The 24,677-nt window shown below is 36.5% G+C and overlaps 2 protein-coding genes across 3 annotated transcripts; both read right to left on the bottom strand.

The window, feature by feature from the left end:
* Nucleotides 1–6,933: 6,933 nt before the first annotated feature.
* LOC110023771 (protein LE25-like) lies at nucleotides 6,934–8,644 on the bottom strand. Of its 2 annotated transcripts, XM_020723342.1 has the most exons (3): nucleotides 8,496–8,644; nucleotides 7,146–7,363; nucleotides 6,934–7,106 (listed from the first exon to the last, which is right to left on the bottom strand). In XM_020723342.1, exons 1-3 carry the CDS (start codon nucleotides 8,580–8,582, stop codon nucleotides 7,001–7,003), a joined length of 411 nt encoding a protein of 136 aa, XP_020579001.1. In that variant the 5' UTR covers nucleotides 8,583–8,644; the 3' UTR covers nucleotides 6,934–7,000. The 2 variants fall into 2 exon arrangements, with proteins under 2 accessions (XP_020579001.1, XP_020579000.1); XM_020723341.1 differs by having other exon boundaries at nucleotides 6,934–7,363.
* A 3,771-nt stretch (nucleotides 8,645–12,415) lies between these two features.
* Nucleotides 12,416–22,826, bottom strand: LOC110023765 (E3 ubiquitin-protein ligase TRAIP-like). Its single transcript, XM_020723332.1, has 9 exons — nucleotides 22,527–22,826; nucleotides 22,166–22,436; nucleotides 20,563–20,664; nucleotides 20,401–20,483; nucleotides 20,173–20,289; nucleotides 15,738–15,840; nucleotides 15,081–15,651; nucleotides 13,016–13,182; nucleotides 12,416–12,689 (listed from the first exon to the last, which is right to left on the bottom strand). Exons 1-9 carry the CDS (start codon nucleotides 22,664–22,666, stop codon nucleotides 12,588–12,590), a joined length of 1,656 nt encoding a protein of 551 aa, XP_020578991.1. The 5' UTR covers nucleotides 22,667–22,826; the 3' UTR covers nucleotides 12,416–12,587.
* Between the last annotated feature and the right edge of the window lie 1,851 nt (nucleotides 22,827–24,677).

The raw sequence follows: 24,677 nt of genomic DNA on the forward strand, positions 1-24,677 counted from the left end.
TACCGTTGGTCCATGAAAAAGCAAAATGAGATACACACTTGATCATAAATCTATTCAACAAATGTATAATCTAGTGTTATATGAGAGCATTAACTCCTGATCCTCTCCACAAGATTTTATATGTCAAACGTCTTAAGAACTCTTGCTCATATCTTATTTTTATAGTATATACTCTCCTAAACTCTAAATGGGTTCATAGAGAAAATATAATATAATGACTAAACTTACAAAACAGATATTAGCGTGGGTTATCTCATATAGCATAAAATAAACTGAGTATGAGAGCAAAAGTATACATTAGTTTACTTATCAATTAAGTCGTATCATTTATACCTTGCTTTTTGCAAGAAAGATCAACCAAATGTACTAGTTCGTTAGCACCCACACATGTGGCGCCTAGGCGCTAGAGCCCTGATGGCATAACCCTAGACTGGGTGCCTGGGCACTAGAGACGCGACACTAAGGCACCAGGGTCGTGACACCTAGGCGTTGGTTCATTTCTAGGACGTAAAAAATCTCAATTTTTGGCACACCTCCCTATGCAGCCAGAATTATGGGATTTATTGGCCCATGGGGAAATTTGCATATGGGGGAGATAAAGGAATGATTAAACCCTTTTTGGAGGGATCTTAGGCCACTTTTAGCAAAGGGGGGCAAAACATGAGCTATGGGTTTATCTCTCTTGGTGCTTCTCCTAGACACATTATTCAGGAGAGGAGAGGGTTGCTTCTTCTTCCTTTTGGTGGTGGAAAGCTAGCGAGGACCTTTGGTAAAGGGAAAATTTGGAGAGGAGCTCAAGCAAAGAAGAGAAAACTTCCTCTCCTCCCAAACTCCATCTTCTTTATTTTCTTCAACTTCTTCTTCCTCATCTCCTTCATCTTCCTCCACCACTTTTCTTGAGTGTGCGAGGAGATCTTCTTGAGAAAAAGCTTGGATAGCAAGGGAGAAAAGTGCCTACTCTTAGCTTCATCGTAACTTCATTAAAGGAATGCTTCATCTTAGCTTCGCGGTAACTTCATTAGAATCTCAACGAACTCTCCTTCTCAATGAGAACTTCTTCGTTCTTTGGAGGAGTGGAGCGGACCTCGCTGGAGCTTTGTTAAAACGTCTCCATTTCTCCTACCACCAGGAGAACTTCATTCTACGTACAGAAACACAACATCAAACGCTACGCCGGTGAGATTCTATAAAATCCCTTGTGCATTCCTCTCTTAGCTAGCCTTACGACTAGATTTGACAAGGTGTTGTGGGTTCAATTGCCCACATGTGGCTAGCTAGTCAATTGACACTAGTCGGAACGGCCAAATGTTTTTGGATTGATCGTTTATTTTCTAAAGGAATCCTTAGTTTAGGAAGCTTTTATTAGATATATTCCTAGTCAATCCAAAAGATTCCCCTATAAACCATTAAAAAGACACCTAAGCATGTCAGAATCTCAATTTCCTCTTGCTTTAGTATTTCCAAACCTCATTAAAGGGTTTGGGACATTTAGATTTTGTGAAGTGAGAAACACTTTGTACCTAGCTTACTTTACAAAATCATGAGAAGTTGTGGAATGGGAAAAGTTTTGTAGTCAATCCATTCAACAACATTGTGAAGAATTTTCTTTTGAAAATTATAAGTTGAAGCTCCCCACACTCTTCGCCAAAGCAGGAGATGGTTATGTCGCATATCGATGTGCTAAACCTTAGGTTCTCATGTGAGATCGTTAAATGAGTGTGTCAATCGATTGTGAATATTTGCATTGCATAATGTATTGTGTCAACATATGTGTCTTGCATAAAGTTTGTTGCACTAGCAGATTGTTGCGACTTGCCGCCCCTACCCAATTGCCATGACACATTTCCTCAACCGACAAACTCGACTCTAGAGTGGCGCACCGATCATTTTGGCTCCACCGGCCGCCCCGACCCTGTCGTCTAAACACTTAAGTCCAACCGACCGGTTTGACCTGGTCGATCGATTACTTTGGTCCGACCTACTGCCTCGATCCGGTCGATCAATCAAGTTGGTCCAGTCGGCCGCCTTAGCACGACTGAGCTCATTGATTACATTGTCTCGAGTTGACCTCCCCATCGATCCAACAGGTCAAACAACCAATTTCACCTGCATAGCATTTGTTTGCATGACTATGCAATAGCACATTCATCACTTGCACTCTTATCTTGCATTTTTTAGCATATAACCTCATATGCTCGCGATGAGTACTTGTGCCTCCCAATGACACATTACACTACATTTGCTTCATAACATCCTCATGTCACTTTGCACCACATCACAGGTGGTTCGCTCTGGACTTCACATCATTTTGTGTTTGCTTGCATAGCACTTTACATGCTTCATGACATGCATTTAGATGTGCTGCACTTGGAATTATGTTACACACTTTTCCCTCGCATTCACATATCATGTGAATAGGCGACTCGTCACTGAGCACATCCGTTGTGAAATTCTCTCCAATGAGAGTAACATCCCTACACTTCCTACGACACTGCTCTGGACCGTCATAAACACCTTTTGAGTCGCTGCCTCCACGACATATCCTTTTCTTTGGGTCGCTGACTCCATAACACGCTCACCCATGTGGACAACAACCTCCACGATACACCCATTTCCTTTGGGTTGTTGCCTTCATAACACACTCATTTCTTCGGGTCATTGACTCCACAACACTCCACCCTTAAGGGTCACTTCCTTCACGTCAAATTCATTCTTCGGGTTGCTGCCTCCATGAGACACCCATTCTTGTGATCATTGCCTTCACGACACGCCCAACCCTCTGAGTCACAACTTTCACGATACACTCATCCTTCGGGCCACTGCTCCACGGTATGCCCACTCTTTCGAGTCTCTGCCTCCAAGACACGACCACCCTTCTAGGTCGTTGTCTCCATGTCAACACCATCCTTTTAGGACGCTGCCTCCATGACGCGCCTACCCATTCGAGTCACTGCCTCTAGGGCACACTCACTTATTTGGGTCGTTGCCGCCACGACACGCTCACTCTTGAGTCACTGCCTCTACAACACACTCCTCGCCACCTTTGTTATATGACTATTTGTATTTTCATTTGTATGTGTGCATGGATAGCAAGCCAAGCTCGATAGACGGTTGACCCATGTTGGTTGAGATGTCTTAAAGAGCATTATTTGTTGGGTTGATCGCGACGAGCAATGAGAGTTAAAGCATCAGTATTTACACGAGTTTGACTATGTTAAAAATTCAAGAGATTTAACTTGTGTCACATTGCATGTTATAAGTCTATCTTTAATGACCCTTATTTTAAAACTAAAAAATATAGATTTTCTACTTTTTACATCCATCACAATTTTAAAAATTATGCACATAGCAAGCTAGGTCATATGTAAGCCTAACCTTTTTCAAAAAATTCATCATGAGTGACACACTTTAGTCCCTTGGATCTTTAGGATGAAACTGGTGTCAAAGTCATATGTGCCCAGAGACTTTACCCTGACAGGGTGTAAATCCTTTCATTGGGAGTGTTTCCAGTTTTATAGTTGAACCATCCTTTCTTCTGCTTTCCAACAACATCTATCATTTCGGCGGGCATAAGTCCCACCTCTTGGAGTTCCACTTAATAGTCATAGGATAAAGTTTCGATCTTTTGATCTTAGGGCTATCTAATTCCTTGTGGATGACACAATTTATGGATTGCTAACCAGGGATCTTTCGCCTTGTTGGGTCAACGACCTTCATGACCAGGTAGAGTGAGGGTCCTAGTGCTTGGGATAACAGATCGGTCGTAGTCTGACCCGACTAGCTCTACTTTGTAGGGATTACTCCTCTCTTCCTTTGACTACCCAGTTGCATTTTGTCGCTCCTTTCGGCTTCGTTGGTATAATTCTGACAACCTGATTCCTAATGAGCCGTTTAGGTTACGACAATTTGTCATCTGCCCATATGATTCGAATGTGCTTTGAAGTATCGAGATTCTCTGTCAGGATGATTTAACTATTATGCATGTTTCACTTGTCGATGAGGCCATTACCCATGTGGAACCACGAGAGACTCACTCTCCACCTCGTGGTTTAGCAGATTACTGTCTGTCAGGTGTGTGGACTCTCCATGGTCCAGTGGGACCCTCGGTGGAGCCGATCCGTGACGAGGGCGTCACGTGATTGGGTGGAGGAGAATGTCACGGACAAATAGTCCCACATCAGCTAGGTGTAGGGCCGAAAAGCAGTATTTAAGTCCTGGGCTGCCCACCACCCATAAGGGCTCTTTTGGGAGGTGACAAGTGGTATCAGAGCAAATTACTGCCTGCCAGGTGTGTGGACTCTCCATGGTCCAGTGGGACCCTCGGTGGAGCCGATCCGTGACGAGGGCGTCACGTGATTGGGTGGAGGAGAATGTCACGGACAAATAGTCCCACATCAGCTAGGTGTAGGGCCGAAAAGCAGTATTTAAGTCCTGGGCTGCCCACCACCCACAAGGGCTCTTTTGGGAGGTGACAGGGGGCTCTGAAAAAATTAAAGTATTCATATGTGACATAACTATCCTTTGATAGTCCTGCACCAGTTATCACTTTAAATGTAAGCAAAACTCATTTGATTTAGAGTATTTTTGGGCAACCATCATAATGTAATTCATTGCGTTGCGATATAGATATACACCAGTTGATGTAGTATATATATAAAGCAAATAGGAGAACGACCGACGAAGTGAAAAATAGAACTAGAAAAATCACACCAGAAAAGAACACAGATTTACGTGGTTCGGCAAATTGCCTACATCCACGGAATTGCAAAGGATTTCATTACTTGAGGAATTTACGCTACTTGAGGTGAGGAATTTACACCAGTCGATCGCCTCGACTTACAAGAGGAATCTCTCACTCTCACTTCGTTGCTCTCTCTTCTTCTCTGTCTTTTCTTCTCTCTTTACACCGAGATACACCGAAGAAGATAAACTTACAAAAGAAATAAATTCAATTTCTCTTCAGCTACAAACCACCAAGAAGAAGCTAAGGGAGAACAATCTTCTTCTTTCTTCTTCCTTCACCGTAAGGAACTACCTCTTGCACTTTCCTTTCTTCTATCCTCATGAAGCTTGAAGAAGACACCGTGTGACTTCTTAAACTACAAGGAAAGCCGTATGAAGTCTTTTTATCGCAAACAGGAGGGGAGGAAGGGAGACGTCGGGACTATTCGCAAAACGAGAGCGGGAACGGGAAGCGGGAGCGGGATCTGAAAAATGGGGCTCCAACGCTGACATAATTAACCAAGTGAGATACGTCCAATTGGTAGGGTTCTTGTCCCTAAAACAGACAAAAACTCCTGAATTACTGGTTGTGGGTAGTTTCATAGGTATTCTTTCGTGGATATTTAACACAAGTTATTTCGATCTAATCTTATTTGGACGTAATGCTAGACCAATTCTTGCGAATTTTGTTGCATAGAGGTTCTCCGCGTTCTTTCTCTTGTTTGTCTGCATTTGTGTGTCTGTATTTTTCATTTTTTTCTCTTCTTCCGATATCATTTACATGATCTGAAACATAGATTTTCTTCGAAAAAGTAAAGTATACAATAATTGACAAACTGACGACTCCTCTAAAAATAAAAAAAAATAAATAAATAAGAAATGAAAACAAAGTAGGTGACTTCACCATGCTAAATCTACTTCCAAACAGCCCTAAGCTTTGGTTAAATTATTATTAGCCCATGCAACCTTTAAGACTTACTAATTTATTCAATTCTAGTTTAGAAAGAAAAACAATGTAAGAATTTAAACTAATTATTCTTCTAAAAATTGGTGAGACCGCACGGCAAAGTATTTCTGAACTGCAAAATTTAAAATCTTATTTAATTCTAATACTGATATATTTTAAATCATTTTATGCAACAAAATTTAAATGCAAGCATCTGCATTAGGGCTATGAATTTAGCTCGAAGATCGTTAATTGCTCGAAATTTCATCTGAATTTTGGCTCAAATGAGCTGAAAGTTTGGATTAAGTATTTGAATCGTAGTATTTTTTTTTTATTTAAAAAAAAATTATATAAATTATGATAAGTAAGGTTGTCAAAATGACTTGTTATTCTGGAATAGTTTGTGTTCTATTTATTAAGAAGCTCATGTTAGATTTATTCGCTATATAAATGAGCCAAACACGAATAACTAATCGAACACGAACATAAATTTGTTCATTCATGTTCGGCTCATTTTGACTTAGATATATTTAATTATATTTAAATGATACTTTAATATAAATAAAAAAATTTAAATCGGGCAAGAATTGTTAAAACGGTTACCTGTTCTCCGACAACTGTATTCAACTCATTAAGCAAATGAGTCCAACATAATTTTTTTTTTTTTTTTGAAATATAAACCATCTGAATATGAACACTGTTATTTTTAATGAGCCGAACGAGTTGCACTTGTGCTCGGTTCGTTTACACCCTAATAATAAGAAAAATTAAATATAATCAGTTATGAGTTATTGAGTGTAATGAGACATGAGTTAAGTCAATTATTTTCAATTTTGAGTTGGATCGAGCCGATTCCTAGCTAAAACAGATCCAATTATTTTAAATTAAGCCAAGTTTCGAACCAAATTGAACTTGATTCAAAATCAAATATAACTATTTTGAGCCGCATAAAATCTATTCAAGCCGATTTCAAGCCGACCCCAACTCAACTTGAAATCAGATCATTATCAGCCCTAATCTACATTCACTATAACCTTTTAAATTAATAAGTAAAGTGAATGAATCACATAAAAAGTCTAGAAAATAGCAAACATATCATAACAAAATATTATTAAATCACCAATACATTCTAATCAAGAAAAGAAAACTCTCTCTCACACACACACACACACACGCACACACACACACACAACAAATAAAGACAATGCATGCCCACGTGAAACAAAAACACACAAGAATGGCACATAGCAAAAGCCCACAAGCTATAACCAGCAAGGCTTATTATACTCCATATTTATTGCACGACTCATGTTCATAAAACCATCCACCTGATCACAACACTCCTCCACCAGTAGTGTGCCCAGTTGGATCACCCAAACCGGTTTGATGCTCAACACCGGTCTGATGCCCGACTAAGCCCTCTGGATGACCGACCCCGATGTGGTGTCCACCCAAGCCTGTTTCGTGGCCAACTCCCGTGTGGTGTCCTCCCAAGCCAGTTTCGTCGCCGACTCCGGCGTGGTGTCCACCCAAGCCGGTTGCGTGTCCGACGCCTGTGTGGTGTGCTTCACCCTTTTTAATAGCATTCTCCTTGTATGCTTGCTGCTTATCCAGCTCTGCTTGACTGATCTTCTCATGCTTCCTTTCCTCTGCTGCTTCCTTCTGTAGTGGATCCCTTGTCTTCAGTTTCTCTGCCTGCATTCATACAAAGTAGATACACTGATAAACACAATTCATAACAAGATATTCTAAGTAAATTTAAAATGTGGATCAAGTATAACCAATTCTTCAACATACATAAATCGAGTTGGAAGAGGGATTTAAGGATTTGAAGAAGCTAAAGGTTGGTCGAAGATATATCCTATTAAAGTTGTCAAACAGCTTCTCCGAATTTATAAGTACTTGCTAATTAACATGCCAAACAGATTCGAAGTTTTTGCCGCTTCAAAATTTTATGAATCAAGATTCACAGGATATATTAAACTCTATTTAAACTAAATTCTACTTGCAAGTAAACATCCATAAAAGATAACTAAGTAGGAGGTTCTAAGACGCTCCTGACACAAGATAAAAAAAGACATTCGTAAATCCTACACTTGTCCTTAAATCCTGTATTTCCTCCATTTGTGCTTAAATCTGAAATTTGGTAAATCCCAGTTTACAAAGCGTGAGAGAAGATAAATCCCATTAAAGTTGTCAAACACTTTCTCCCTGATTATTAACATTTATTTATTAACATACCAAACAGTTTGAGAGATCTAACCCCTTCAAGGATTCACAAGGCAATGTTTTAAGGCATAATTTAAAAAAGAATTTAACCGTAGATTTAACATAAATCCATTCAAACATTATAAAAAAATAAAATAACCATCAAAATTTTCACGTTACATGTTTTATTTCTCAATCTCATCTCTTTTAAGGCGAAAATCCAGATTTAAGGCCCATTTGGGACAGCTTATAAGTGAGGTAGCACTTTTTATAACGCCGTATTACTGTTTGAATTGCTCATTTTGTTTGCTTATCCAAAAACAGTTCCATTTTTACACTAAATGCGGCTCGCGTGTCGAATCTAGCAGACCGCATTTCAGGATAAGTTGTTTATCCTGAAACACACAAATTGCCCCAAACGCTCCCTTAGTATACCAGATTTTGAGATAGATTTAAGAATTTTTTTCTCTGGCTCGCTAAATATTTTTTAAGCTAAATATTACTTGCAACCAAACATCCCCTAAAAGAATCAAGATTCCAATCTACAACAGCTATTAATCAATTTAGATTAGAAAATGAATTAGAATTAGAAAGCTTGAAATAATGACAAAAACGCAACCTTTTCTGCAGCAACAGCCTTGGACTTATCCATGCCTGCTGTGGCCGACGCAGCGACGTTCGAGATCTTCTCCTTGGCAGCTTCCATCGCGAACAAATCCTCTCAGCTTTCTTCCTCAACAGCAAAATCAAACGAGTTGGGGATTTGAGAAAAGCAGCGGTCATTATATAGCTTCATGATTGCTGCGGAGAGTCGCCACGATATGGTGCAGATGTCATCAAGTTGATGCGTTTGTTTATGACGTGTCGAGCTGCCGAGAACGCGCTTTTCAAGCCACACGATTTGGAGTTCTGGACGGCTGATTGTGTGCTTGATTATACATCTTGCTTTCAACAAAGCCGGTTTGGGTGTTTGGATGGGGATATGGATAAGGTATGAATTTATCTTCTTATGAAAAAATTTAAGGGGCAAATATGTAAAAAAAATTACGTGTCGATATGATAGATGCGAATTGATGATATTGAGGTGGTATTCACGACAATACTATCCCAATACGATTGATCTGTACATGCAGATGTCACCACAATACGGTCCAAATTACATTAATCCCCATCTTTAATCTATTTTTCAAATTCTCACCCAAATGTTAAATTTCTCAATGAAACGGAATACCATGATATTCATATTTATCAATTTTTCATTAGTTTGATTGTGGCACATGTAAATATATTTGTTTATCTGGATTTTGAAAATTATATATATGTTTCATTGTATGTAGAAAAGTATGTTTCCTTATATGTGTGTGTGTGTGTTTATATATATATATATATATATATTATATATATATATATATATATGCAAAATGTCACTTCCTAGATCTATATAATGAAACATATGTGCAAAATGTTGAACTAATCAACACAAACAATGACAAGTTGGTATGGATCAGGGGATCATTATTCTCCTTGAGTCCAATAGCTTTAGCATTCTCTAGTTACTTCCTAGATCTATTTGCTTGCTCTTCATGTATTTTGCTATGGTCGATCTTAGTCACCTAACACAAACATCCCGGGGAAGGATCTACTTCTTGGCATGTTCAAAAACAAGGTGAAAATGGACGTAAGGCGATAGAGAAGTGGAGGAGGGCGAACTTGTCTAGGATGACTCCAACAAATAATGCGTTATGGTAGTGGTACATGGGGTGAAGCCCCTAGTTGGTTGATCCAACTTGGGGCCGCTCTTGATCACAGATAATCGTTCTGGCTTTTTTTTAGTTGACTATGAGTTAGTGGGTACGAGAGAGAGGATTCTTAAATTTCTTGCTCAATTCAAGCCAACTGATATATTAAAAACTTATTTATATATTTATGTTATACTATATTATTTTTTTGTTTTTACTTTCATATCTTGGTTGTATAGCAATTTATTCTTAGTGAACATTGTTGTAATTACCCCTGGTTTTACAGGTCAAGCCAAGACCAATCGCTTGAGTAGGCATACTGAATTATTGCTTTAGAGGCTTATTCCGTCAGATCAACTTTTGACCAACATTTTTTGGGACACCTACATTGGTTCTTTATTTCTTCCTTGAATTAATGTAATTGCTTGTATTCAAACCCTTTATACTTGATGTGTTTCATTTGAAATAAAGTGCCACTTTGTCACTTTGATTCATATGTTAATATGATTATCTTTTTGATATCCTGTATTTTACCTATTTACCCCTTCTTTGGCGATTACATCTTCTTCATCACCAATATAAGAGTTTGTGACATGGTGATTTTATTCTATTCCTCATTTTCTCCCATATTCTCACTTTTTCTTCAATGTTTGCATCCTCTTGAGCCAATCCCATGTAATTTGTCACAACCAATTTGTTGGGGTCATTAAAGATGACTCACGAGCAAGTGGAGCAATTAAGACAAGTGTGTCTCTTTGATTCTTCTATTCTATCTTGGGTGGCCAAGAAGCACAAGAAGGCGAACACTTTCCATGACAACGAGCTACTGTTCTACCAAGACTAGTTCAAACTCAGTTTGTTGTTGCCTCTTTGCAATGAGCTAATGGACTTGTTTAAGTTCTACAGTGTCATCGCAGCTCAAGTGATGTTGAACTCTATTGTGATCATTATGATTTGAGTGATGTTCATGAGATGAATGAAGATCCCTTGGTCCATAGCACTCTTCAGATTCCTGTTCACCATTCAACCTTACCTAAAAAGATTCATTTAATTTCTTGGGAGCAAAGTCCATTTTCAAGATCTAAAATAAGGTAAAAAATTAGAAGCATAAATTTTGCTTTGCTTCTATGAAGAAAGGATGGCTAATTGGGATGAAACTTATCCACATCCCTAATACAAAAGCCAAGCTGACACCACTGCATGCAGTTCTCAAAAGTTCCTTCGAGGCATTATGTTAGAAGCTTGATGTACTCATGTACTTCACGGTTCTCCTCCATGGTTGGGTGTTCGCTCCATGCTTGTGTGGAGTCATGATCAAGGAGTACTGAAAGTTCAAAGATATCGATAATGATGAGGAAGAGGAGGCCTTGGAAAGAGAAGGCCGACAGGGAGTCATGTCATCATTTTGATAGGTATAAATCAATGTATTTAGTCAACTTCCCTTATATTATAGTTTTCAGAAGAAAGAGATTGATGAGTTAATCCTCATTAAAAGGAGAAGTTTTCTCGGGAAGGTGAAGGGATGAAATAATCTCTTATCTTCTACAGAATCTCTGTCTTCATATGAAGAGGAAATAATTGATGGAGCGATGGACGTTTTGCAGGAGTCAGGAAAATCAAAGGAAGAGGTGGGGGCTCCTCAGCTAGCCCCTTGACTATGGCACGAATTAGCTCTTGAGCTTGGGGCAATCGATAATTGAAGGTGATAAGCATAGGCTTCTAGGTGAAGAAGAAGCAATTTATGAGGTCAAGCAAGGACAGCCTTTGGTTGATTTAGATACCCCAAAGTGGGCTCATCATGAGGCATAACATAGAATTAAAGGAGGTGGCTCCTCAAGGAGATGCTGGTTCTAAAATGAAGCAGGGTTCCATTTATCACTCAAAGGATGCAGCTGAATTGGATCCCTCCCAAGAAGGAGATTGGGTGATAAAGCCGAGTCAAGATGGTCGGTATGCTCTCATTGACCAATCAACAGATTAGATCACATCAGCGTCTTATGTGACTCAATTTGGTTCACTTCTCGCTTGAGTATTGTCATCTATTCTCCTTTGGTGGCCAAATTGCTTCATTAGCATGTACAAGCATAACTTTATGTTGGAGGTTGCCCACCAAAAGATACAATGTTAGGCCAATAACACCTTAGTTTTTTCACATCAAATATCATTAAATGTCCATTAAAACCCTAAAAAACTGAAATGTTAGTAGACATATAATTATGAAATGCAAGAACCTAGTTGCTATTCTTTGCTTTGCATGATGTTTGGAAAGCAACACAAGTTTTTTAAAGTTAGAAAAGGACCACAAAAATCCTATTATTTACAAAAAAAGCCAGCTCCACCTACTTGTGAAACCAAGGGCCTAACAAAGCATAGAAGAGATTTTCACAAAAATTCTTGCTTGATGGCTCTCCATAAAACCTCAAAAATGTCATTCCTCCTTAATCAAGAGTACAATGAAACAAACAAGTGTCAACCCCATCTCATTGGATCATATCTAATACCTAAACTTTGCTTTTTAATATTTATACCACCCAAATTTTCACATCACAGTAAAAATGTCATTATCATATCTAATACAAGTGTTAAGGTGGTATGCATTTAAAAATTAAAGTTCATATGTTAGATATGTAAATAAGAATTGAGTGGCATGTATTTATACCTTCCTTTAAGATATTATACATATCTTTTACACATTGCTTATGTTTATATAATGGCCCCTTCATTCTAGTTTATTAAGCAACATTTTTTTAAGTTATGTCAACATATTTATAGTAAGAGAATAAAGCTAGTTAATGGCTTCAACAATAAGATGTACATCATCCCTTCACTTAATCATTCACAATAAGTTAGCAATTACACTTTGCTCCATAGATGGAACCAATAATAACTAACAAAATAACATATTCGCATCTACAGACAAAGGTGTTGGTACACAGAGTTTCCCATGCTAGAAAATTGTCATACATTTTCACCTAGTTTTGAGCCTTTTCAAAGAAATGTTCAATATGAAATTGACACTTTGACTTAGTTTCCCATTTTTGCCTCTTTGCGCCGACCGTCAGCATCGAGTCCCCCTAAAATTTATGATGCAGGTGTAAAAATGAAGCTTGAAACTCTTAAACAAAAGTAGGTAATGATCAACTGTAAATTAAAGAGATAATTACATATGTATCACCCCAAACATTGATATTTATAAATTAAAAACACAGGTGAGGTTTTCAAACTACCGAACCAATTTATTTACGCATGCCACGATCAAATTATTGAGAATATGGGTTGTGGATTTACCATGAATTTTGATATTTGGGTGAGTTTGAAAAATGGATAAAAAGGACGGTTGATTCATAAATAACAAGTTTCGGGCGGGTCTGTATGTAATTGCTCCTAAATTAAAACATACCAAGCATTCATCTCGAGTTTTCAACACTTTGATCCTTCCACCTCTCCCATCAGCACCAACAACAATCAAGTCCCCACTTGATGATATTGGCTGAGCATGCTTGCGCCATCTGCTCATGCTCCTGTATGCTTTTTCAGATACATGAGAACCAGGAAAACTTGGATTGCCTGGAAATATATTAACAAAGGTAGATACTAAAATAATTACTAGATAATTCAAATCAAATTAAGTGAAAAGAGACTGATATGATTTAAGGAGGAAAAAACAAATAAAAAATTTTGAAAAATTCCAATAGTTTCAGAAAAATAATTTCTTCAAGGGAATAAAATTAACATAACATGTGGTATGCTTTAGACTAATTCAAAAAAAAAAGAGATAAATTCACATGATGCAAATTTATTAGGGTGATATTTGCAATAGTTTTTTTAATTAAATGGTTAAGTATAAAAGATTACAAATTATAGGAGACAATAGTGCACTGGCACAAAAATTTAAGAATAAAGGAATAATTAAAATTAAAAATTATGAAAGAATAAAATTTTGATTTTGACTCATAATGCACATAATTGGAGAAACATAATCGTTTACATGTACTTAAAATTTTCTTACCAATGAAGTTATCCATATTATATTCACAAATTACTTTCTAAAGTCAAAACATTTAAAATTGGTTCAATGATTTTCAAATTCAAACCAAGTTTGTACCCAAATTCAAACACCGATTCAAACCACGATTTAAATCTTATTTGAATCCCAATTCCAATCAATGTTTGAATATGAGTTGAGCCTCTTAAGAAGCATGGTTGCCTTCATTCTAACCCTAGATAAAAATGATAAACCTCACTTATACTTTGAACGCCATTAACTCTATTTGAAACACAATCACCCAAGCTAAATCCAAATCCACCATCAACAATGGCTACTTCACTCAAAGGCAAATTCTTCTCCAAAGGATTCTATCTCACTTGTGCCTCATCCGTTGTTGCCTCTCACTCTTATCTCCACAATCTCCCTCTTCCACCAGCTCATCATCAATCTCCTCTCCCTTCTAATCACAACTACCTTGTCATCACTAGCCACACCATTACTAACTATTTCATGATCATAATAAGACATATGATCATGTAGAGTGAGGAGATATTGAAGCACACACGCAATTGAACTCTTTTCCCAACAAACTCCTCTCATTAATCCCACTTTCCTTCACTCAGAACCAAATGCCTTCCCCAATGAGCACCCACATAAAGAAGCGTGCAACGTTCCAAACCGAAGTTTGGATACAATTCAAACTGGGTTCATATCTGATTTGAATCATGCTCAAATTTGGGTTGACAATTGAGTCAGACATATATTCATATGCCAGGTTCAAATTCCAGCATATTTAAATCAATTCCAGACGTTTCTACTTCACATAAATAAATAATATATATATAGATAGATAGACAGACAGATATATAAATATATAGATATATAGTTGAATCAAAATTACAATATTCTATCAACACAGATTATTTGTTTCTGGACATAGTTTGTCACATGGAGAAAGTAATCCAAAGGATGACAGCGCCTCCCTTATGAGTTATGGCAGAAAGCATTCCTCAAACATACAAAAAATAGGAATATATATTGTTCTACTTCAAGCAACTGCTTTACTGGGACCTCGTTGGGATTAATTTTATTTGGACAATTTGGTTTTTAAAGACCGTTATTCTGTGCATTTTTTATACAAACAAAAAAAAATTTAAATACTAAACAATTTTTAGTATTTTAAATACTTTTATTAGCAATCATATTTTATTTTTGCATATTGAACATAATTATTTCAAACAAAATCAAAACAAAAAACAAAAAATAATCCCAAACAGCCCTGAAGTTTGTAAAACTTAACATCTACCATTTAATATAAACAATCTATGAGCTCAGCTGAAAAGCTAAGCTCATGATTATGAATAAGTCATTTTAGAGGAATTGATGAAGGAATTTTTTAAGTTTATAAGTTTTCAAAATATCGTTAGAATTCTCTGGATATATCTCCAAGAAAGCATAAACGAGGTGAGCAACTCACCTGAGCAAGCAGAGGTAATGCAAGTCTGAGCTTCATTTTTGGCTGCATAGCAAGGCACACCTTTCTGTATCCCACTCATAAGAATTTTCTCTGTAGAATCGTCCTCTCCATCTTTTGAATCATTCCCAACCATTGTATAAGCAGGAGCATTCAGCATAGAATAAAATCCTACTCCTGAGATAGGTGGTGCATTTGGGTCACCTCGTCCGTCCTCACGCTTGACTACAAGATTTGGATAATCATTTGAGTCTGAAATCAGATTCAGATTATCCACATCTATACAGTTACAAGAATCCATATTCCAATCAACTGCACATTTATTTTCCTCATAAACTGGAGGAGACGATATTTTTTGAGGATTAGTCCTTTCGGATCTACAAATTTGATTCCGATTTGAATTTTCCATTGCATACTGCTTCACAGCTTGATCCTCAATTGTAGGACAGCTCACATTTTGCTCTATCCAACTCAAATTGACTTGCTTAGGTTTTAATTTGGTAGAAGCCTTCAAATGCCTGAGAATTTCATTTTCCTTTTCTTCAAGTGCCTTCTCCACTTCTTGCAATCTTATCTGAAATGTTTACATACATAAATCATCCGCACAAGCGCTATGTAAATATTATGTATAGAAGTGAAAAATGGAGACGCAATACATACTTTCAATTTATCTATTTTTTCGTTAGCTTTCTCAAGCTTCTTACTAGTGCGAGTTTCAGATCTCCCAAGAATGTTGCATTGGATCATCAGATCCCTATAACTCCTGCAACATCCAAAAGTAAATAAACATGAAGGATTCGGGTGTCTCCGACTTCAAATTATTTTTTAAGTTTTTAAGCAAAGGCTGAAAAGGACTTCTCAATCAATGTGAATTGCATCACCTAGATCAATTAGCGCATTAAAAAATGAAAGAGAATGCATGCAAAAGGTATAAGGAAAAAGGGAAGGATCAAGTAAATAAATTTCGAGATTCATGGAGAACTGCTTTCAAAGTGTTTTTTAGTTTTCAAGCAAATGCCAAAAATTACCGGCAGCTAATGAATAAGGTGAAGAAAGTGACAAAAATGACCAGAACAGTAAGGATCAATTTCAACAATATCTTTTTAAACATGTGATATCCCCAAAATATCACGGCTGACTAGTCGAATTCAGCTTACATTTAGGCATAACCCCATAATTTAAGCAAAGAACCTGCGGCCTGGCCGTGCCAGGGCTTCTTGGGTGAAACCAAATGGCATCCCCCGCCAGCCCTCCTAATCTCAGTTGATGGATCACCTCAGTGATGCTATCGCTCATGACAGTATAACTAGACGCTTTCCCAAAGATTGAAAAAATGTGATCTTATCATGGCCACAAAATGAAACATCGAACTTTTATGATGCGGAGATTCAAAACACTAAAAACAAATGTAACTACTGGTTGATTTATATTTTGTAAATGTTCATTTCCTTAAAATATCCATATTTATTCAACAATTAGAACAAGTGACACATTCATACTGCTAGCTAGGTTGCATCAGAAAGAATGAGCCAACCCGACTAATCTATTTAAGGCTCAAACAAATCATTCCCTAGCTCAAGCAAGAGCAATATTGTGTTAAGAAGGAATGCTCTTTAAATCAAATTGATGTAGATCTTTAACAGTGGAATTTGATTTTATTGAGAGGTGAATTGAAGTTAGAGATGGCATGAAGAGAAGATTCATTGGTGAATCAGGTTTGAAGGCGTGAGTGTTATATGACCAGACAGAGATGTTAAATTGCTAGCTGCGATTAATAGAAAATGTATTGTGGAAGGGATTGTGTGTGAGTAGGAAAGCAAACTTCCTGAAATAAAGGATTAATAAAGGACCAATAAATAACAACCCTGAAATAAAAGCATGTTAGGCCGGCACCTACAGATTCGTCCGCCTAGTTCCACTAAGTCGACACCAAGACCATCCAAATAGTTTGAAGACTTATGTTAGAAGCAAGACTAAAAGTGCAATTTAGTCATTTGTTAGTTATTATTGTGGGGTATAAATAGGGGTTAATATGTTAAGGCTATGCATATGTGCGCTTATTGTCTTGCAATTGGGAGAGATCGCTTACCTCTCAAATGAAGATGTTTATCTTTTATGTATTTGGGTTATGTTGTTTTGCACTAGTAAAGTAAAATATTTTATTTTTCCTAATCTCAGATGCTCATCTCCTTTCTATCAAATTGGTCTAAATTGCCTCGTGCTCCACTAAGTTGACGCCATACCCGCTAAAATACTTTGAAGAAGTTAGGCACAAGACTAAAAGAATAATTTAGTCATTTATTAGTTATTATTGTGGGGTATAAATAGACTTAATATGCTTAGGGCTATGCATGTGTGATTGTTGTCTTGCATCTTAGGGTTATGGTCTAAAAGAGATCGCCTACCTCTCAAATTATATGTGTTTATCTTTTATGAATTTGGGTAATATTGTTTTGTGCTGGTGAAGTAAAATATTTTATTTTCCCTAAGCTTTGTGAAAGCTCATCTCCTTCCTATCAAATTGGTCTAAATTGCTTCATGCTCCATTAAGGTGACACAGAGCCCGAAATAATTTGAAGACTTAGGCATAAAGACTAAAAAAACCACTAAGCCTTTTTTTTTTTCAAATTTTTTTAGCAACTTAGTCATTTGTTAGTTATTATTTTGGGGTATAAATAGAGCTTAATAAGTTCAGGGTTATGTATATGTGCAACTGTTGGCTTGAATCTTAGGGTTAGGATTTGGGAGATGTCACCTACCTTTTAAATTGTAGGTGTTTATCTTTTATGTATTCGGGTTGTGTTATTTTGTGTAGATGAAGTGAAATATTTTGTTTATCATAATCTCTGTGGAAGCTTGTCTCCTTCCTATTAGTACACTGCAAAGAAACTTGCAAGCTGAAGCCTTCTAATTCTAATCCCACTTCGCCTAAAATTCTCAGACAACATTCCAGCATATTGTAAACCAAAGTAAAGTCATTTAAAATGATATTTATGCAAACCTTCTTTGCAACCAACTCAAGGGATGATTTTTACAGGACCTCTGCTAAATATTTATGATGAGGTTAGAAACATAAACCTTCGTCACAGATTATTCTCTTAAATTAAATAAACCTATTACTGATTTGTCCAACAATTTGTTCCTCAAATATATACATGTGTAAGTTTGCTTGTCGCCCTAGTCCCTTAATGATCATAAAGTTTAGATAACAGAAAGAGTATGACTGTGGCAGACAAAGCTTTCCTCTCAAACTGTGCCTGCCCCTGCTTTAGGAAATTGAGGTCCAAGAGTTCATCTAAAAAAAAAAAACTTAATACAAAATAAAAAAGATACATTATAGATGGTAAAGCTAGATATGCACGGGAGATAATTTTGATAGAAGGATGAAGCATTCTTTAGTGAGCAATTCTCATGCTTAATTCAGAGTCAAATTTATGGGGTAAGATGACTTGGGAATCAACTTCTAAACTGTTGAACAGCTAAACAAGCTCTAGATTTTTAATTCAAGAGAATGTAGTACATTTGAGATGCTATAACTAGAACTACAAAAAAGAGAAAGCCCAGGTTTAATGGCAGTGGACACTTTTGTATCAGATATAAAGTTCAAAAATATTAATTTGAAATTATAGGAAATAGTGGTTCTTGTGCTTCATACGGCCACAGAAAGAATTATCTTGAAAGTTAAACTGAATTGGTACCAAAGAGCGTTGTTCATGATAGTGAAGTGAATGACTCAAACTTCCAAAACATTAGTTTACAAAAAGATTAAATGACATGAATCATATATTACCTCACGTACTTGACAGAAAATTAAAATCAGTTTGACTACAGTTGGCAAACATAAAACTCCCAATCTAGGAAAAAAGACAACTGAAAAATAAATGTCTTTAAAAGCGCGCTTCGAAGTGCGCTTCACAAGCAGAGCCAAGCAAAGCACGTGGCAACAGCTACGCTTTGCTGATGTACCCTTCAAAGCATTGAAGTTAATTTACTTTTTTTTTTTTTTGCAATTTTTTAGATTTTAATTATTGCAGTAAACTATTAAAAAATATTTGAAATTTTAGTTTATAGGTTCACCCTTAATGCATGCCTTCAAATTAAATATTGTACCATAATCTTTTTTAAGTAATATTTTATATTTTATAATTGTTGGTGAATTTATTTATACATTAATAGTTTTATATAATCTACCAGCATTACACAAGCGCCGCTTTGCTCTGCGATTTGCGCTGAGGTTCGACACCTCTACAGCAGCCTGACACTTCTCTGACCTTCACAGCAGTCGTTTGCCTTGCACCACCACCCTGGAGTTCCTCCTCGTCAGGATTGTTTGTGTCTTGTTGTTGTATCATTTGTTTGCAAACATTGCAGCACTTTTCGCTTTGTATAGTTCTTTTCCTTTGTTTTGAGTCTCCATTGTATCCTCATTCTAAATTCAAAAATAACATTTGTCGTCTTGCACCGTGGTTTGGGTTAACTGTGGTATCACAATCAAGATCATAAGTAGACATATTAAGATTCAAGTACAAGTAACAGCTTCTCTACTCAACTGTTTTCAAGCAAGCTCTTAAACTAAATAAATCAGTTATCTCTTACTTTAAATGAATTTTATATCCTAAAGCTGCACTACAGTAAATATTAAAAAAACAACATAAAATATTCTTAAGGATTTGCTTAATGTCACTGGATCTTTCTCAATTAAAGGTCCCAAACTACACTAAAGCAGGTAAGGATAGCTGATGCGTCCCACAAAAAGAGGAAACTTTATGCTTTATTTTAAAAAAAGACAAGAATAGCTAACATAAGGCTAATAATGATTATAATGATGCAGTCCCAATTGTCTGGAAGGAAATGAAGAATGTCAGCATATAAATCCATGAGCTATAATGATTAACAGATATTCCTGTTAGGAAGCCAAATTATTCTAGACTTTACAGCACATGAATTGACGCAACATACCTTGAAATTCCAATTCTTATGGAAAATAAAGCTTTTACAAATTAAATTAGTTCAAAGCAGCCAAATAATCAATCCTTTTAAGTGTTAGGAAAATAGGTAACATGAAGCAATGATTTTACTCTTCCACATAACCTACTTGTTGCGTAGAACAAGTGACTTTTTCAAAACATCTAAAGCATTCTCTGTGTTGCTTCCATGTCCGAATGAAGCAAGCTTCACCATTTCTTCTTCCTCTAAGTTTATGTCAGTTGCCCTGAAGTACAAAACAGAAAGAGCAAAAACAAATCTTAATATCAAGTAACATAAAGGAAATTCAATTCCCGGTTCGTCTAACTAATGTTGCACATTTGATAACCGTGTTTACAATTTGAGAGCAGCAAGTTCTTTTGCCAATGCCATGCTCCTCTCCTGTAGCTTAGCAATCTCTTCTGTTTTTATTGATAGTTCCTAATAAAAACAAATAATTGAAAACTACGCATGACGGCTAAACTGCATCATTAAGATTATATTGTGAAGTGGCATTCACCTCCATTTTCATAAAAAGAAGGTGCTCTTTGTACTCTTTCACTTTCTTAAGTTCCTCCTTCTGAAGCTCCTCTCTCGTTGCTAACTGTTTCCAAGCAGAAAGCTTGGTACAAGAAACTGTTCTCTTTAGATCAGGAAAATAAAGAACAAAAAAAAAAGGACAAGCAAGCATGATAAAGTGCGTTCCAAGTGAAAGCAACTGTTTAAAAATGGAAATCACGTTTAACGTATTTCAATTGCACAAAAATAATTTTAAAATGGAAAAGACAGAATTTTTCAACAACAGAAATCTTCTTTTTAATTTAGCCATGCAGCAGCTTTCTTTAACTGAAAAAAAAAAAATGAAGTGCTGAAACATTATATCGTTTTATTATCTATGTATTTTTCATTTATATTTAAAAATAATCTCTTGCATCAATGATTAAGGAATCATAAATAATGATTTTAAATTCTAGCAACCAAATGAGAGAAATTTGACTTCATATGCCTTGTAATGCACCTATTTGAAGAAATATGCCGGCTAATGTCTTTTTTTTTCTTTAAATTTAAAGAAATATGACTGAAACTTCATTACAGTTAAAAATACCCTTAATGGTAAATATGAGTTATAGTCTCTCATAGACTCACAAACATTCAAATAACAATGCTGCTTTAATTTCTTCCAATGACCTCCATAGCAGGCATGGATCGCTTCATCGTGATCTCTTCCAAGGCCTCTTAAGTCTTGACCAGCATCTATTGCTACATTATATTCTAAGTTTAGCAGTCTTGATATATTTTTTAAGTTGGTGAAATAATAACGTGCAAAAAAGGATAAAAATAAGAAATTTTGTTATAAAAATTAATTTAGATGTAAAAACTTCAAGAATATATATATATATATATAAGGTGGCCCGTAAGAAGTAAGAGAGCAATTTGAGATGGTAAAAATTCTGTATTTTATGATATTTATAATATATTAGATACTAAATAGGATGAAATATATGTTTGCACTAGTCAAACAAAGATATAAGAAAAGTATAGATTTAGTTCAAGTAAAAAAATGCAAAGGCATCTACCAGCAATTCTCCTCCCATCATCCTCTCACACATTTCAATTCGCTAAATTTCTAAATCGATCGAACTCCTGGATTAAGTAAACACGATAATTAGTGCCAAACTAGGGGCAAAAAAGATGTGAAATTTGGTGTGATTTACAATGTCCCTTTTGTTTGGCGGGATTTGTACTTAATCCAGCATAAATCACTAATTAAAAGCAGCTTTGAAACAGCCCCTTATGGCCTCATACCAAGCAAGAAATCTGATACATACTTAAGCTAAACTAAATTAATCATAATTCTATATTCAGATTACAATCACTAATTATAAACAGTTTATGTGACAATGAACCAGACAGGCTGAGAAAGTTAGCTGAAGAAGGGTCAGGGCAAGCTTCGCAGCTTCCATTATCTTTTACCTATGTGTTTTCTTTCACCTCCCTCAAGCCCGTTTCAACCCAAATAGCAGTTTTATATCCTCATAGACCATGAATGAGCTCTTGTCTTTTCCGTAATTAACAGACGGGAAACTTAGGGAGACTATGAAAAATGGTAGTAATCCGTGTACCTCCTCCTCCAATTTCTTGAGATGCGCTTGCTGATTCTCGGACGCGGTGGTCATTGCCGCAAGCTTCATTTCCAGCCTCCTTACCTCCTCAGCTAGGGTTTTGGCATCAGCATTGGCAGGGCCCTGCGTCGACAATGATGAAGATAGCTCGGTAGAATCACCGGTGGACTGAAAGTAGAGGCGAGTGAGGTTTTTGCGAGAACATGACTGCTTGCAGACGGGGCAAGTTGGCTTCTTCCCCGCCGGACAGTATTCCAGCCATTGCTGAATGCTGAAACACAAAAAAGAATGAAGTGCAAAATGATCGACCTAGAGAGGTTCGTGACAGGACGGAAGAGAAGGCGTTTTGCGATCAGTTTACCAGAGCTCGTGAAAGACATGGCCGCAAATGGGGAGAGTTTGGAGATCCTCAGTGATGGGTTTGAGGTCCTCGAAGCAGATAGTGCAGATGGCCTTCTGCATGCCGCTGCTGGCGGTGGTGAAGTTCATCAAATCGGCCATTTGTAAGCGCAGATTACATTAGGGTTTCTGAAGAACAGAGATTTTTCCTCATTTTTAAGTGCCCTGCGATAGCTTCAGCATACAATAAGGGCCGTAGCAACAGCATAAAAGAAAGAAGCGATCATCTTATTGTCTCCGCGAGGCGAGCGGGATATTTCAACAGCCGTGAAATTGGGCTAAACGCGGGAACACTCGAGAGATTATTGCGTGATCAAGTTGATCCACGGTCAGAAGTATTTCTGTTTTTTTTATAAAAAAAAAATTTAGGTGGAGCCCACCGAAATACATCCGGACCGTAGATCAGGTGATCTACGGTCCGGATCGGCTGCGGGCGGGGGCCGATCCGCATGTATGGAATAATTTTTCGGAACACTGCGGATTCGATGGAGAGAATTGTTTCTTAGAATGGCAAAAAATATTATTTAGAATAATATACAAAATTAGATATACCTCATTTAATAATGAGTATTCAAAATATTAAAAGATAAAAAAATAATTAAAATTACAATTAATACAATGATTATATTATTTTTAACATGCAGAAGGTGCATGTCTCGTGCTACATGGCCTCGAGTGATTATGTTCATCTCTTATCAGCGTCGGCAGTGGAATATCATGGACTGTCAGCCACTCCTCTGGAGCATCAATGGTTTGTTTCGCCAAATCCCAACCCAAACCCATTGATTCTCGCTTCAATTCCTTAAAAAATTTTCAATATTTCTTTAATTGATCTCATTTGTTCTTCGATTGCATCTGGTCATACTCTCTCTCTGTACTCTCCTTGACATTTTTTATAATATTTCTCAGGTTAATGTCAATAATACAAATGTCACAGAAGATTACTTTTATTTCTTTGTCCCACAATACGGGCAAACCAGTCTCTTTGGTTTTAGTCATTTTATTACTATGATAGTAAAAACAAATAAACATAAATAAGAGCAATTGAAGCAATCAAACTGTATACGTCTCCTGGAAGTGGTATGAGCAATGAATTACAGTGGCTATGCATAATATTCTACCACATAATTTATCTGGGGCTATCTGATGCAGTGATTAACTTCAGATAATGTATGTGTGATTAAAAAAAAAATGTTTTTCTTAACATAAAATTTGAGAGTGGTATGCATGATCATGCTTATACACTCCACAACGACATATGTTTCCTACCAGTGAACATAAATAATAATGGCAAATATGATATTTTACCCTTTCTCACAATATTTTCTCTTTATGTCTCAAGCGGTATCAGTAACTAATCTTTTGAAAAATAGGTACTCATGAGCACACTCAAACAGACCATAGATGCATATGTTTCCTAACAGTGAGCATAAAAAAGATAGCAAACATGATCTGCTACATTTTCTTACAATATTTTCTCATTTGTATGTTCTAACAGTTCATAACTACAAATGTTTCATACCAATGAGCATAAATATCATAGTAAAGATGGTTTGTTGCCCATTCTTATAATGTTTTCTCATTATATACCCCAGGGGGTATCAGTAACTATGTGTTGTAAGGTGTTATTGTTGTATTATTGTAGTCATATTGTGTCATTATTGGAGTGTTATCATGACTTTATTTTACCACTAAAAAACACCTCAATATCATCGCAATAACACCACTCAAATAGACCACAACTACATATTTTTTCTAGCAGTGAGCATAAAAATGATGACATAAATGATATATTGCCCTTTCTTACAAAATTTTCTCATTATATGCCCTAAGTGATATTAGTATTTATGTATAATATGTCATCACAGTAATTTTCTGAGACTATCTACTTCACTATCTCTCTTCAGAGTGGGTGTGTGTGATTGAAAAATATGTTTTTCTAAGCCTAACATTTGCAATTCGATTTGCATGAGCATGCGTAAACAAACCACAACTACATATGTTCCCAACAGTGAACATAAACAATAATGGCAAAGATGATTTGTTGCCCTTTTTTACAATATTTTCTCATTATATGCGTCAGGATTGTTAATATCTATGCATAATATGACAT

Source organism: Phalaenopsis equestris, unplaced genomic scaffold, assembly GCF_001263595.1.
Source record: "Phalaenopsis equestris unplaced genomic scaffold, ASM126359v1 Scaffold000229, whole genome shotgun sequence".
In the NCBI taxonomy this organism is placed as follows: Eukaryota; Viridiplantae; Streptophyta; class Magnoliopsida; order Asparagales; family Orchidaceae; genus Phalaenopsis; species Phalaenopsis equestris.

What these genes read in the sequence shown, in the direction of transcription:
- LOC110023771 (XM_020723341.1), bottom strand. Translation starts at nt 8,582, where the DNA reads ATGGAAGCTGCCAAGGAGAAGATCTCGAACGTCGCTGCGTCGGCCACA. An exon ending in AGGCTGTTGCTGCAGAAAAG is followed by an intron (nt 7,364 to 8,495) that starts GTTGCGTTTTTG and finishes GTATGAATGCAG; the next exon opens with GCAGAGAAACTGAAGACAAG.
- LOC110023765 (XM_020723332.1), bottom strand. Translation starts at nt 22,666, where the DNA reads ATGGCCGATTTGATGAACTTCACCACCGCCAGCAGCGGCATGCAGAAG. An exon ending in TTCTTTTTATGAAAATGGAG is followed by an intron (nt 20,484 to 20,562) that starts GTGAATGCCACT and finishes TGTTTTTATTAG; the next exon opens with GAACTATCAATAAAAACAGA. An exon ending in TCACTTGTTCTACGCAACAA is followed by an intron (nt 15,841 to 20,172) that starts GTAGGTTATGTG and finishes TGGATGTTGCAG; the next exon opens with GAGTTATAGGGATCTGATGA.